General features: G+C 35.7%; 1 protein-coding gene across 2 annotated transcripts; it reads right to left on the bottom strand.

Annotated features, from left to right (window-relative positions):
* Positions 1–13798, bottom strand: LOC132056053 (B3 domain-containing protein Os01g0905400-like). 2 transcript variants are annotated; one of them, XM_059448104.1, is made up of 6 exons: positions 13658–13798; positions 10262–10429; positions 4423–5158; positions 1903–1980; positions 1635–1759; positions 1–543 (listed from the first exon to the last, which is right to left on the bottom strand). In XM_059448104.1, exons 2-6 carry the CDS (start codon positions 10403–10405, stop codon positions 301–303), a joined length of 1326 nt encoding a protein of 441 aa, XP_059304087.1. In that variant the 5' UTR covers positions 10406–10429; positions 13658–13798; the 3' UTR covers positions 1–300. The 2 variants fall into 2 exon arrangements, with proteins under 2 accessions (XP_059304087.1, XP_059304086.1); XM_059448103.1 differs by lacking the exon at positions 13658–13798 and adding an exon at positions 11008–11123.
* Positions 13799–15930: the final 2132 nt, after the last annotated feature.

Genomic DNA, 15930 nt, shown 5'->3' with positions numbered 1-15930 from the left:
TGTCATAAACAAACATAGAAATTCTGATTTGAAATCCAAATTGCATGGCCAAACGAGCCCTTGTCTCAAAGTATTGCAACAGTCTGAAATGATAATTTGTGAAGCGTTGTAGCATAACGGTCGCGCATAAAGTGCAGCTTCAAAATGATTGTACAAAATATAAGACCCAGCCAAGCAACAGTTTAATGCTGTACAAAAATCATTAATGAGAATCTGGGCATAGCTCCTTTTTCATTCCTCTTGTATCAGCTCAAGGTAATCGGCTCCAAGTAATTCTTTTGGCATCTTACTTCTGGACTTTCAGAGTTTGCGTACATCAAATATACATTTCTGCTGACTTACAAGTTCAAAAAGACATTCATCTCCAGGATTCAGGCCATATAAAGCAGTGACTAGCTTCCATCCACTTGTCAAAACATTAAAACCTGGTCTGCGATGATAAACGGTAGGCCAGATTCTTTTATCCGGTCCTCGGAGATAAATAACCCACCATCCACGATTTCTCGTTAGCATCAAAGGTTTTCGCCACGATACTGGTAATATCTGCAAAGGCATAAAGGAGCCTAAATTCAACGATAGAAAAAAGGGATACACAAACTGGGAAATAACGAGTATCTCAGCCAAGTAGAAGCACTTCATTGCAACGTAGAGCGGACTAGATTCTCCAAAGACTAAGAAATGTGCATGAAATCACACTAGAAAAGAACGATTAGGGTGGTCAGGTGATTAAAAAACTGGAACTCAATAACAGCAATGTAATGTAAGTGCTGCTTCACATGGTGTTCTGATGATGAAAGGATTAGAACTCTGAAAAAAACACTGTAAATGTAGGTCTTGCTTCACAAAAAAATTAATGCTCCTATATGACATCTTCCTCTTTAGATTATAAACCAAAGAGGCAATATCTCTTATTTGCAAAGAGAAACCTAACAAATGTCTGCACACGTACCAGTTGATGGAAGTGAGCCAGTTGCTTTGATTAAAAAGAAGTATAAAAAAGAGAGGTCTTACTAAACCATTGATTCATCTATTTTGAGAAAATTATACCTCACGATTACTCAAGGACATCCACAATCAGACATACTCATTAACTTTAGGTTTAAAGAAATAATTAATGCTATCATTGGCATGTCCTGCTTCGCAGGCGCTAAACTTTTTTTGAGTTGATAATCGTGGTATCTGGCCCAGCTTGTGCGCACCTCGACTAATTCCACGGGATACCTGTCACCTCTCCCACAAGCAACATGAGGTCACTCTGTCCACCAAGGCTAGAACAGATGGGGAAAAATAAAAGGCACTAAACTTGAAACATAGTTATACTCGATCAAAGTATTATTAATAAGTTATTGTATGTCCAGTGTGATTTCGAGATGCTTATTTTAAACAAACTAGAGCCTCAAAAAAGACAAAAGTTTAATCCAAAGGTGTCCTGACAAAAGCATCATTGCCTCTATAACATCTTATTAAACACAAAAGTTTGATGAAAAGAATGTCAAAGTGCATGCATCTTCAGCGGTAAACTCAAGCTGTGTATATGCAGTATTGATAAATACTCACAGAGAACGCATCAAATAGTAAGATTATTGCAATCCACCAAAATGACAGAAGGATGAAATATTTAAAAAAGGCGTTACCTGAAAATCCCGACCCTCGACCTCCAGCTGACATGCATAGCTGACTGCATGAAGGGGTGGTGTGTCTCCTGAATCAGCAGGCTCACTTTTGATGACTTTTTTGTCGCCATTTGCCGCCTTTTCTCCTGAATCATGTACATACATCACAAAGAAAGCAGTAAGAAGATGCTCCAAAGGCAGTCAAAGCACAGCACCAACATGCAAATGGCAATGGGCAGTTATGAAAAATGAAATCAAAGAACAAATAAGAACGAATTGAAAAGTATACCACTTATCAGTCTAACAGGACAAAATGCCTCTGCTGCTGTCTCCTCAAATTCTTTCTTGACTACTCTTACTTTCCTAGCTGCATGTGGCAAAAACATTTACCATGTAGAAATTCAATAAAGTCACACGATAAGGATGTTTGCTAGACAATCAAGCACCAGATAGGCTTGACTGGAGGTAATCAGGCAATGGCGTGAGCTTAATAGAGCTGGAAATTCTGGCTGAAGTTCAGCTCTGTCAGAAAAAAAGAAGCTCAAGCTTGAGAAATTTGATCAATAAAACCAGCAATTTCATGCCAAAAACTCTAATTCCTACTTTGCAATTTAGCCAACCCACCAAAGAAAGGAGAGCATTTTGGTTTAGGGGGAGTATGCCACATCTAACTCCTAAATGAATGCCCGAAACTGTGATTGAATCCCTTTTAATACCAAGTGTCAACTGCTTCATCATTGTACTGGTCTTAAACTTATCTCTCTTGCATCAGAGCCAGTACTGAGTTGATTGTAGTCTCATGCAAAGCCTCGGTGACTACGTTTGATGTGCTACTGAAATACACCCTTTTCTTCTCCAAAAGAGAATACGACAAGAGATGAATATTTTAGAAACAACCTTAGTACCAACTACCAACACAATCGTACCTTATCCTAAAGACTCCACTTTTGACTTATATCATCTTCTCCCTAAATCCAGGCCAAAATGGGTGACACAAAAGATGTGCTTTGGATATGTGATTGGATTCTATAAGAGGTAAATGTTTATTTCTATTTTGGAAGCAGCAAGATTGTCACGAAGGGCTGAAAGGAAGGTGGATTAAGCTGGCGAGGGGAGAGGCGAACCGCAGGGGCTTGTTAGGGCACATGTGATAGGAAAAGCTTGTCTCTTGAGGATATGATTAGTACAATCATTAAAGTCGCAACCATATCACCAGTTATCTCATGTATTGGGAACTCTTACGTAGTGAATGCAAAAATTTCCAAGTAGAATAACTTTTTTTGAATTTTCCAAAATCACAAGAAATCCAGTACTCAAAACGAATTTCAATTATAATTTCGAAATGGAGAAGAAAGAAAACTTAAAGATGGTTGTTAACAACATTCAAAAACCTCTACAATTTTGGATTACACGAAATAAAAGAAGTTTCCTAATTTCTCGAGATTCAAATATTAGGACATAATCATTAAGAATATTATACACAATATTTTTATGATTCTTTTGACTTGCAACACGACCGCTCAAACTTTGATCACTGCTTAGTTTGAAAACAAGATGTTTGATTACTGCTTAGTTTGAAAACAAGATATACTCAAAAGTCGTTTGAATAGCAAACAAAATCGTCAGAAAGAAAAGGGTGGTGCAAGTGTTTCCCCATGAAATTCATCGGTGATTGCACAGCCAAAAAGACAACAAGTGCTTCTCACACCAAAAAGAGGTACTGGGATAAAAATCTTTGGAACATCATCGACTTAGATTTAATTGACAGTTGAAGAGTAACCAAAAAAGTTGTTGGACTAGTTACCAAGAACAAACACAGTGCCTATTGAGCAATTACCAAAAAAAAAAAAAAATACTGAAAGAGTCATTGGAAAGAGGAGTTTTGCAGCAGAAACGTCACCAGAGAGAGGTAAAATAGTAAAACTGAAAAGAAGGAAAACGTTGGCAGAATCGACAGTGTTAGACGCTGGTAGCTGAAAGCTACTTAAGTCTCAACCAAGATCATCGAGACTCTGTTACCAAATAAAAAGAAAACTTTCAATGAAATGGGATGTCAATATATAACAGAGCTCCTTATATAAGATAAGGAATGTTTCTTGAGGAATTCCAAATTACTGTCACATCACCATTAAGGATATTGTACACAATATTCTTAATCATTCTCCCGATGATCAAGAAAAACAAATTTACAAAACAATAATTAGAATTACAAAAAAAAAAAAAAAAAAAAAATCCCAATTTCTTTGAGGGAAGCAATTAATTAATTATGAAATAGATACTGCTGAACGTAGTGTTGAAGCCAAATCTTTGATGATGTCAAATATGAAAGGTAGACATTTTCACCAGAGGGAACTTGAGAAAATTGGTGGAAAGAGTAGAAACTGAGAAAAACATGAGAAAATTAGATCGATAGGACAAAGAGATTAAAACCAAAGTTATACTGATGAGTACCGGGAGAAGAGAGGAAATTAGTTTTTGAAGCTAATGATTGAAGGACAAATTTAGGGTCCTCCAACACATACGCTAAGGGCAGTAATGCAATTTTGGTATATAGTTAATCAACAAAAGGAACAAAAGGCTTCACTGTGCTCACGAGAGCCTACAAAGTTGAGGTTTATGGAATCTAAGTGCGACCTAAGACTGCATTTGGGCCAGCTCAAGACTGAGGTCAAGCTCAACATAGCGTGAGCAAAAATTGAGCTTCAGCTGATCCCTCGCGGCCTCAACTACATAGCCCTAATATGTATACTCAAGACAATAGAACAAAAGCAAAAGAATCCCAACAATTTGCTGTGAACAGAAAGCTTACCAAACTGAGATGCTAGTTTAGATTTCTCATTGTTTGGACCCAACAGTGAAATATCCTCTGCTGATCTACTAACCATATGAGTTCCCGTGATTCCAGCCTCAAACTTTGGCAACGGTGCTTCTGAATTTAATTTATTGATCTCAACATCCGAATTTGGTTGTGTTTGTGATCTTAAATTGGTTTCAACCTTATTAGCATTTCCAATTTCACCTTTTAAATGACTGCTAGTTCCTTCTGCAAAAGGTTCGCTTGCTGGCTTTTCAAAACTTGACAGGTGCAAGTACAACCTGTCGTCTCCTTGATCACATTGAGCATCTCTATCAATCATATAGAATGATTCATCCACCGACATAGCTGATGCAGCAGATGTTTCTCTCTTTTTCTTGGCTGAATTTATATCAGTTGTTTGAAGCCGCTTAACCGGGGAAGTTGTTTCTGGATAACTCCTTGCTCTTTTTTTCCCTTTGTCAATGTCACTGCAGAGCTTGATCTTTTCACAAGCGCTTGTTCCAAATATTTGAACAATAAAGTGCTGACCCTGCATATAGTGGAAAACCAAGAAGTCGCCCACATTCAGACCATGTTCTGATGAAAATTTAGGCCATCCCTGTTGGATTGCAAGTGAACCATTATGGTTACACACTGTGACCCTCCATCGCCGTCCACTTGAGTCCTCCAGATAAGTTTCCTGATCAGTCAGGTGTGAAACTGATCCAGCAAACTTTGGGGGAAAAAACTGAAAAGAAATTGGAGAAATTAAAACTAAGAACTACCACATATTGATACATACCTCAAATGCTGGGCTAAAAGAAACCGGTTTACGACTATATCCTTGGAAGTCTTTTGAGTCCTGGATGGTATAATTGTTTATAATATACAAATGCCAAAGCATCTTGATAGCAATTTATTCCTTTCATTTGATCAACACAAAATACATGATATTACAAAGAGAAGGTTAAAGTAACTAATGCATTTATGCCAGATACTTTCTGTAGAAAACAAAGTATGAAAATTGGTTGTTATCTGCAATATTACCAGAGACCACATTGCAGTTCACTACAAATTAAGCTTCACAAATATGCAAATACCTCAATACCACTGTTAAGTATATTCCTTTTAGAAGCTTCAAAGCTTAATAAATGATTTATGATCTACACACTAAAAATTTGGTAGGTGCTCAAGTGAGATCCGAATGATCATTCCAGAAATAATGTTGACTTTAACAGATATACATATTTTTTAAGTAACTAAAAGAAGATACAGAATCACATGATGAGTGAATGGAAAGGTTTGACTAAATGCTTTGGAAAGTGCAAGGACCGTCTGTGACGAAGAAAGTCCATGGGAACACCTATGGTAGGTCAATTTACCAGTTTCAAAAAAAAAAAAAAAAACACCTATGGTAGGTCCCAATTACTAAAGTTACTCATAAACATTTTTTCTGTCGAAAATTTATGAGCATGAAGCATTTCATTTTTGTGTTAAGCTCTTTAAAAACTGGAAAGTGGCCTTTTAAATCCTTCAAGCAGAGTGATTTTAAAGTAATATAACATATAACTTCTTTTTCCTTTGGGGGAGTTGAGGAGACACTCAACACACATTGTAGAAGCAATAGCTCATGAAAAAAATTGAAGAATTCTCTTCGAGATCTTTTTCTTAGAGCAGGTAATCCTTTGAAAACAAGATATTTCGGAACTCATAGGTGTTTGGCATGAGTTCCAAAACTTAAACAGGACATCTGGTCTCTACTGCAAAACATGACCAACATATGTCATGATCATTATCAAGCGCATAGATACATACCTGAAAGATAACTTATATTAGGAAATTCAAGTGGTTGAAAATTTCTTGAATTTTATACACAAACGGGCAGATGGTTGAAAGGAAGTTCAGACAGATAGTATTGTACTCAGTTACTGACTGAATCGGTAGATACAACACCTATCTCTACCATAACTGAAAAATTAACCAAGCTTACTTATATATTTGTCAATATATGATTTGTTGGATTAGCTCACTTCTCATAGGTTACACTTGCATTCTGCAAGGTTTTCCAGATTGCCTCTATGATGCAGAAGTAGGGAACTAAATTGTAAAAGAGCAAAGCATTGGGTGCAAAAAGTGCAATAGGATGCATACATTGGGGTACCAAAATGGAAAAATGCTAGACGTCTGAATTATGTTACAAATAGCAGCAGATATTTTCTGGTCAGTCATTTAAATCTCCTCCCTTTTCTGCACCACTAGGTTAGGAACAACCATGAAGGAATGAGTTTATGGAAATAATCCTGCACAACTAGTGGCATTTATTTAGTGTCTCTTGTATAGTTGTGTTTACCTCTAAGGATTTGAAACCATGAGAATCTAATTGGGATAGGCGTCTTATATGCAAAAATAAAAAAATCACACTACAGTATGGAGGACCTAAAACCACAAACGCAAAGATGTATCTGTTTCGATATTTTCAAGAACTAAGTATGTCAAAACCTGTTTGCCTAGTAATCCTTCTTCTTGATTAAAAAAAAAAAAAAAAAAAAAAAGTAGGTAAAAACCTCTTTCTCAAATCCAAAAATTTAATAGCCATCACTTTCAGTATTAATTCTTAAATGATTTTTCTCGCAAAGTTCCATAGCAGAAGTATCATAACATTTCCTTTTCAAGAGTTATGTCATCTTTTCATTTATTTGCAGTCATTGCACATCAGTGTATGAAAAGATGGGTATATTACAGTGAAGTTTATGGGAAGAGGATCAAACTAAGCTAACAGAGCAAACGGTTTCATAAAATGATCATAAATAGTACATAACGACTATGTTGCTTGGACTCTTCAAAATCCTTGCCTCACCCCTGTCAAACGACATGGGTGTAGGTGTTGGTGGGGGTGGGGGTGGGATCCACACCAAATTTGTCCAACTTACCTTGGATGCTTTGACTGCTTCGACTACATCTATGACCAAGAAGTATAGATCGATTGGGTATTTGATTTGATTTTTGGGTTTATGTCATATATATATAAGTATATAAACTATGAGAATGTTTTGTTATTACATGAGATATCTAATGAATAAAATATTGGTGCTTATAGAAAATTTAAATTTATTAATTTTAGTTCAATAGCTTTAATTAATCGAGATATATACTTCATATGTCGTAAGATACATTTATTGGTTGTATCCCACCAGTTGTATCCGCACTCGGATCTACACCCGTATCAGATACCCAAATCTGAGTCCGAGTAACTTAGGGTAATGACCTTCCTTTTCCTTATTTTGTGATATAGTAGGTAACAACCTTCTTGTAGTAAGTCATTTACCTGGAGAACGGATAGTGATAATGAGGCCAAACAAGAACATAAAAGTAAAAGAAATTAAAGATAACGTTGATTGTTTGAGATATAATAACAAGATGACACTTGCCAAACATTTGCTTGGTTAAGGGTTGTGCATTTATTTATTTCAGAAGGTGTAAGGTGTAACTCATCATCGATATATTCATGCATTTATTTATTCACAAACATAGGTTGACCAGGACTTGAAGATGATGGGGCACAATTATCTTTAACATAGTCATGCCAACTACTGAGCTGAGGGTCTATCGAAAACAGCCTCTCTATCCCACAAAGGTAGAGGGACGGTCTGCGTACATCCTACCCTCCCCAGATCCCACTTGTGGGATTACACTGGGCATGTTGTTGTTGTTGTTGTTGTAGTATAGTCATGCCAACTACCAGCTAAAAAGTTTGGCGTTTAAGTCCAACGGATCTATTAAGGAGGGAGTGTGTGTGTGTAGACAAAATCGTATAAATATACTAAAGTGACACCAAGTTTAACTAAAGGGCCTTAGCCCTTAGGTCGGCTAAATGTTTCACTAAAAGGTTAGAGTTCAGATACCGCCTGCCATATTTTTGAAAACTTTTTTGTTTCCTTACATCATTTTTAACCATAGAATTTGTTCAACTCAAAAACGTAAAAATAGGATGCAGCCGTGTAGGTGGGGATTCGAACCTAGGTATAACCAAGCACAAGAGCAAGCGCCTAGACCAGTGCCCCCAGACAGCATTTGTACATCAGGGTTCCCAGGAAACTATGCCGAACTTATTTAATGTATGTACACATGTAATTAGGATTTTTTGCGAGGTTAATGGGTGCCCGTGACCCCCCTAACCTCAATGTAGGTCTGTTTCTATTCACATCTTTATTATGACAAGCAATATATTCCTGCACAGTTTGCCATTTAAAAGTGCTATTGACTCCGGGAACTCTCATCTCGTTAACTTGTCGAAAATCCTTCTTCTTTCAAATATGATGTAGCTCTATTTCCCCAGAGTTGGTTATCCTAGCTGAGAAGAAGCTTGAAACTCTAATGCAATGCAAGTTATGGTTCATTTCTGCCTCCATATCCTTTGAACATTTTGGGTGTCAGAGCTTGTTTCTGTTTTTCTGAGTTTCATTAATTATATTACAGTTCCGGTTATTGTGCTTTAAGAGTCCCACTAGTCAATTTACCATATCTTGGGTATGTTAATGTCGAGGAATTAGAGGTCACATAATTACTACTTCAGCAACCCATCCTTTGGTTGGTAAGATCCTACACCTCGTGCATTTGCGTCTTCTCTCTAAGAATTTCAGCAAAACACTTGTGATGGTACGGATCCTTGAATTGGTACATATTTTGCATTATCTCAAATTTTTCAATGTCGAAAACTTACAGCTCACATAATTATCACTTCGACCGTCCCTCCTTTAGTAGGTACAGATCCTGCACCTCGTCAGGCATCTTCTCTCAAAATCTTCACACTTATCATGCTTCCCGATTGAGTTCTTCTTCCATCAGATTTTCAAAGTTTTAGATGACTGATTTATCATATTCAAAGTTTTCATAAAGTGAATACCAATCTCAAATTTCAGCAGAGAGTTCGCATGAAATTTTTCAGTTATGAGTTGTACTTCTATTAATCAGTTAGTTTCAGAATGGAAAGATTCATATTGAAGCTGAATCTTATCTCAAATGAAAAGTAAGACCGTGTTTTCATTAAAATAAGCTAACCACTTTTCCTGTATTTAATGGTCCTAATAGTCCAGTAGTTTTCTAACTATGTCAGGGTTTATCATTTTTAGATCTTATTATCGCCTGTTTCTGAGTTTAGCTACTAAGAGATACTCTTTAGCTTTGACTTTCTGAGTTCATAGGAATCTGCCGAAATACCTCTTTAGACTCAAGTAAGAATCTGATTTTATGATCTCAAAAAACATGTAAGATGAGTTTAATACCTTAACTGTTTTCTGTGCATGGTATAGCTTTAAATACGGTGATATGGTCTATACTTATTTAAGGAGTGTTTGAGAGACTTTCTATAGGAGAAGAAGAGAAGGTTTTCTTTATGCCTGTTGGTTAGCTTAGGTGTTATAGCCCTGTTTCCTTTTTGGAAAAGACTCAGGATTGAAGAACCAGATGTCTCAGGATTCTGGTGGATATCTGGTGGATAACGGTATGAAGTACGATCTTGAACCTAGCGGGTATGCTAAAAGGTTCATATCCCCGAAATGTAACTGGTTCTTTTAATCTTTCACAAATTTTCACTACATTGATACAATAACAACAACCATGCTTCAGTTCCAAACATTGATTTAAAAAAAAAAAAAAAAAAAAAACTAGAGTAAAAGTTAAAAGTTAAAAGTTAGTTATCAAAATAATAAGCAAAAGGATGTCACGAACAATTAGACAATTAAGTACAAGAATGACTCATTGTAAATATGGTGATCCCTACCAAGTATACATTTAAAACGAGTACTTTAAACTAAGTCGAGAAAACAAGCGTCAACAAAGAATCACACTTTACCAGAACTTGTAAGTCACTTTTGGCAATCATTACTTTAAAGAAAGAAGAAACCCTCTTCCCATGAAGCATCAGGCAGTTATTGTTGCGCTCATGACATGCTTCGTTCTCCCGTTCCGTATACTCCCTGTACAGAGTATGTTCCATTGTTCCCCCAGCAACTTCTAAATCCTACATAGTTTAGGGAACTCATGAAAAATATCACCTAGAATTTTAAGATCAGAAAATTAATACCATTGAAAACAACGGATGAAATGGCGGACCAAGGCATATTAAGATATCAAAAATAAATGTGATATCAAAAATAAATGAACTCTATCCAGACAACTTATTAAAGTTCAACTTAATGGACGAGAAAATGACAAAAATGGTCCGTTATGTTTGAGGGTAGGTTCAAACTAGTCCCTTACGTATGTAGTTAACAGTTTTGGTCCTTTTTAACACCTTTAGTCTCCGTGAGATATTTACTGAACTCTATCCGTTAGATTTGATGGAAACAGTAAAAGAAAAGGATTTAACTAGAAACACCAAGAAAGTCCAATCAAATTCTAAAATATGCAACACCTCAAAAAATTACACGAGACTCTATAAATAAATTAAAAATTGCAGAAACTACAAAAATTGTACCTCTAAAATCAACCAAACACAGTTCAGTAAATATTTGACGGAAACTAAAATTGTTAAACCATTTCCAAACTTAAAGGACCAAAACTATTAAATATATACTTATGGAACTACTTTGAACCTACCCTCAAACAAAAGGGACCACTTTTGTCATTTTCTCCTGGATGGTCCATCTCCCTATTGCAAATTCATTCGACCACCTTTGTATTTTCAAGAATAGACGTTATACACCGCTGCTACACAACAAGTAGTACCTGTAGATACAGAAGCAGATATAAAATAATAGCTTGAATCCTGATATTACTATTATATATAAGAGGGAAGACTTTTGTAGTCCTCACAATAATTTCTCAAAATTTTAAAAACTTTTTCATTAATTACTCTTATGTCCTAATTTTATTTATTTAAGTCAATTTTTTTGTTTTTTATTTTTAAAGTCTACTTTTCAAAAGCTATCGAGGCTTTGGACTTTTGTAGTCCTTACAATAATTTTCAAATTTTTAAAATTTTTTAATTAATTACTTTTAGGTCCTAATCTTATTTATTTAAGTCAATTTTTTTATTTTTTGTTTTTAAAGTCTACTTTTCAAAAGCTATCGAACCTCCTACTTCATTTTTCACGTTCTTTGATTTTCTGATTGGGGCTCGATATCCGTATTTGAGCCCAATTAATCCGATAATTCGCCTTTGCATCGCGCCTATTCGGGGGAGCGCTTCCTCCAAAGATTTTTTTTCATATCCATATTCGAACCCCTAATCCCTAATTAAGAGAGGAGGCTCCATCTGCCGCACAAGTTAAATTATGTATTTGTCTTAAAAGTTCATTAAATATGTATAGATTATTTATTTAGAATTAAATAACTTCAGAAAATTAGGATACATAAGTTATAATGTCAAATTAAGTTCCAAATTTGATTTGAATTAAATAATTTCATCAAAATGGAAGTTAAAATATTAAAGGAGTGGAATGAAAATTTTGCTTATATAACTACCCACTTGTGGGACTACAATGGGTATATGGTTGTTGTTGTTGTTATTGTACACTTGTGCTAACACAAATTATATTTTTTTAGTTAAAATATACCTTTTATATATACGGGCAATTCGCGAGTGCCTTCTTTTGGGTGGTCTTTAAATTTTGCCCTCATATTTGAAATGTTTAAATTTTGCCCTTCGGCTAACACCCATAGGTTTTGTTCGAACCCATACGCGGTCAAAATTTTAAAAAAAAATTCGCAAGGCGGTTTAAATTTCGCTATGCCGCCAACGGCATACACTTGTGAAGGAATTACCAAAGTTATGCGGACCGCATACTTATATGCCTTGTGGGCAGACTTGGCATAAGTATGCCGGGTCCGGCATAACTTTGATAATTCCTTCACAAAGTTATGCCGGATCCGGCATAAAAGTTTGCCCATTAAAAGTATGCCCCCACCGGCATAACTTTGTGAAGGAATTATCAAAGTTATGCCGGGTCCTAACAGAAATAAATATTTGAGTGATAAGTCATAGCATGTTTTGTTACCAGTTATCCCAGAAAGTGGTTCAAAATATTCATCATTCTTGTGGAAGCTTGCTAGGTGTATCACGTGGAGGACCTAAAGTTTCGACATTGTGGATAGCATTCGGTGCTTGACCGACCATCTATAGCTAGCTTACTTACACCGAATTATTGTCTTGGCTTTATCTAAGATTTACTTCTTGACGGGAATAAACATGCTCTTGTCTTTGGTGGAAATGGTACGATCTTTGGTGCAAATGCAATTCATGATGAGGTTGTCAATCGTGGCGGATGTGTTAATATTGTTAAGTTTGGATTCGTTTATTTTAATTAGGATGGGCATGTAGTTAAAAATTATGTGAAGAACGACTTTTTCTTGAATACTTATGCCTTATGGGCGGACTTGGCATAAGTATGCGGTCCGGCATAACTTTGATAATTCCTTCACAAAGTTATGCTTGGGGGAGCATACTTTTAATGGGCAAACTTTTATCTTAGGACCGGCATAACTTTGTGAAGGAATTATCAAAGTTATGTCGGACCGCATACTTATGCTAAGTCGCCCACAAGGCATAAGTATGCTTACAGGTCCGGCATAACTTTGGTAATTCCTTAACAAAAGTATGCCGGGTCCGGCATAGCGAAATTTAAACTCTGCCTTGCGATTTTTTTTTAAAATTTTGACTGCGCGTGGGTTCGAACCTGGAACCTATGGGTGTTAGCCGAAGGGCAAATTTTAAAGATTTCAAATATGAGGGGCAAAATTTAAAGACCACCCCAAAAGAAGGGCACTCCGCGCAAAAAAATATTTATATCTTGAGTTTGGGCCCGGGCTTAGCACGGGCCTCACATAACTAGTGTTACAAATAAAGCCATAACAGCTCAGAAAAAGATACAGTATAAAAAAAAAAAAAAAAAAAAAAAGGTACTAAAATTAATGAAGTAACATTTTTCCAGAAAGGTAACATAGCCATGACTCTTCAATTTCTAGTGTAGAGCCTCACAGAAATCGGCTACATGCATGTTATAGAGCCAAATCATGCTAACAATGAAAGCAAAAAATAAATGTTGCTGATATGTTAATGCAGCAAATGATCCTTCCATTTTTTGGGAATCTCATCAATGAAATCATCTATTGGCATTTCTTTACATAACCCCATTTTGTAAAATCATGGCTGTTAACGGTTGATAATAGCTAAAAATCGAAGAAAAAAATGCAGAACCATAAAATGAAAAAGAAAAAAAATGGAGAGAGAGAAGTAAATATTACTTACCGTCTGAAAACAGAGTAAACAGCAAGGTGAGAGTAAGCAAAAATGTTAATCTCTTCGAAACCACCTTTTGTCACTTTAGTTTATGTTGCAGAGTTTTCTCAGTCACTGTACAAAAAGCAGCCTTTCACATACCCATCATGTAATAAGGAGCTTTGCGTGCGGAAATGAGAATACAGATAGCCGCAGAGTTTCAATAATGATCATGAATTCATGAGTCAATTTTGGCACGCTCAATACACGTGCACGAACTTTTAAAAATTTGTTTTAAGGTTGAATATTAATTTTTTAAGGCTGAAGTTAAAATACTCCTAAACTTGGCGCGGGTTATTACTTTAGTAGCCGAACTATTTATAGCATCAAAAACGCTCCTAAACTTGGCTAAGTGAGTTCAAAAACACCCCTGAGCTGCCACATGGTATAGCAAGTGGTCTCATTCTCTTCTAGACGCGTGAGAGCGTAAAAAACATGTCACATAAGCAGCCAAAACGATAAAAAATCCATTTTTAACATTTGTCTTTATTTTTAATCCCAACCCAAAAGCTAAAAAGGCCCTTTCTTCTTTATATAAATGCTCCTCCATTAGAACACACCCCAAGTTGAACTCAAAAAAAATATTCTTGACCTTCTTCTCTAATTGCTAAAGTTCTGAGTTATATTTGTAGGTTTCTCTCTCAATTATCTTCATATGTACTAAAGTTTAAGGTAGAAGGAAAAAAGAGGTGGGTATGAAGTTACTATCCAAGAAAGACAGTCCAATTGAAAAGGATGAGGTAAATGTGTTTAAGAGCTGATTAAAACTCCAGTCGTTAAAGGGTACTGCAAGAGCTTCAAATTTTTTGTAAGTGATACAATTAAGAAGAAAAAAATCAAATTGGGTAATTGAAGAAGACAACTAACACGGCTAAAAAATCACATTGGGTAATTGAAGAAGACAACTAACATGGCTAATTAATCCATGAACTTGAACTCATCCACACTTAATAAACCTAAGAATCAATAGAATACAACGCTGATCGAGATTTCTTGGCTAAAACACTAAGATCTCTATGAAAATCAAAGGAGATGGGTTTTGCGATTTGAGAGAGTTCTGAGAGAACGAGATTTTTAGAGGATTTTAACGGGTTGGGTAATTTAATAAATCAGGTGAATTTTGCGGTCGGGTGTTTTAATATGTTAGTCTCTTTCCTTTATTATTTGGCTTTAAATTATCCACGTGGATGACACATTAGGCGAAATTCCAGCTGAACAGCGAGTGACTACGCTCACCAAGGTGTATGAGCTTGGGGGTGTATTAAAATCCACTAAACCAAACTTAGAGGTGTTTTTAAGACTAGCCATAGTTTGAGGACTAAAGTAATAATCTACGCCAAGTTTAGGGGTGTTTTAACCACTTCATCATTTTTTAAAGCAATTAAGCAGAATCACTTTTTTTGATCGAGAAACAAAATAATTTTTGCAACTAATTTTTTTGGTATTAGAAACGCATTATCCGAAATTTTATTTTCTTAGCACGAGCTGAAGGCGTAGATATTACTGGGGGAGAAAAGCATTAAACTGAGATTTATCGGGATCAAGGCTACGAGCTTACGAAGTAGAACGGAATCGTCGCAAAGTTTATCATTACTAGTCTTACGACTACATTAAGTAAACCCAATAATCACTTGTGCAAAATAAGGTGAAACCTCATTGACGATCCAAATATGGAAGGAGTCAAACCAAAAAATTTCCCTAAATAGTACATTATAATAGAATCTTAGGTAAACTATGGCTACGAGCATTAAATATTTACTTAAAAAAAAAAAAAGACAAATAATTCAGACTTGAGATACCAAATATCTTCACAAGCAATATTTATGTAATACTTAAAGTCCTATTCTTCTATAGAGCATTTTAATCATTGTTGACGAATCTGACAAGATACTTATATTCTTCCAGTGATACTTAACAGTCATTTGAATTGTATTTCTTATTGTCAACGCTTCAGCTGTTACAACTAGTTTTCCAACAAAACGAATTAGATTACTATAAACACAAAGCATATCACGATTAGCCTCAAGCACTATACCAACCTGATTCTCTCTTGTAAACCTTTTGATACAAACCTGCATCAACATAAAGCACCACAATTTCTGCAGAAAAAGTTAGTAAACTTCCGTTGGCAGCAAGATACGCATGATATTGATATTTTTTTACCTAGTTGCAAATTCGTTAAAATCAAATAAGGCGTTAGAAAACACATCATTCTCACTCCACAATACTGAATTAAACATATA

Source organism: Lycium ferocissimum, chromosome 5 (genome assembly GCF_029784015.1).
Source record: "Lycium ferocissimum isolate CSIRO_LF1 chromosome 5, AGI_CSIRO_Lferr_CH_V1, whole genome shotgun sequence".
NCBI classification, from domain to species: domain Eukaryota; kingdom Viridiplantae; phylum Streptophyta; class Magnoliopsida; order Solanales; family Solanaceae; genus Lycium; species Lycium ferocissimum.
Note: the sequence above shows the minus strand (reverse complement) of the source record. Positions and strands in the feature narration are given on the sequence as shown.

Coding starts and splice junctions, on each gene's coding strand:
- LOC132056053 (XM_059448103.1), bottom strand. CDS start 11,055: ATGGACCATCCAGGAGAAAATGACAAAAGTGGTCCCTTTTGTTTGAGG. Junction 1,760..1,902: donor TCCTGTTAGACTGATAAGTG/GTATACTTTTCA, acceptor TACATGATTCAG/GAGAAAAGGCGGCAAATGGC. Junction 544..1,634: donor TCGAGGGTCGGGATTTTCAG/GTAACGCCTTTT, acceptor ATGCCTTTGCAG/ATATTACCAGTATCGTGGCG.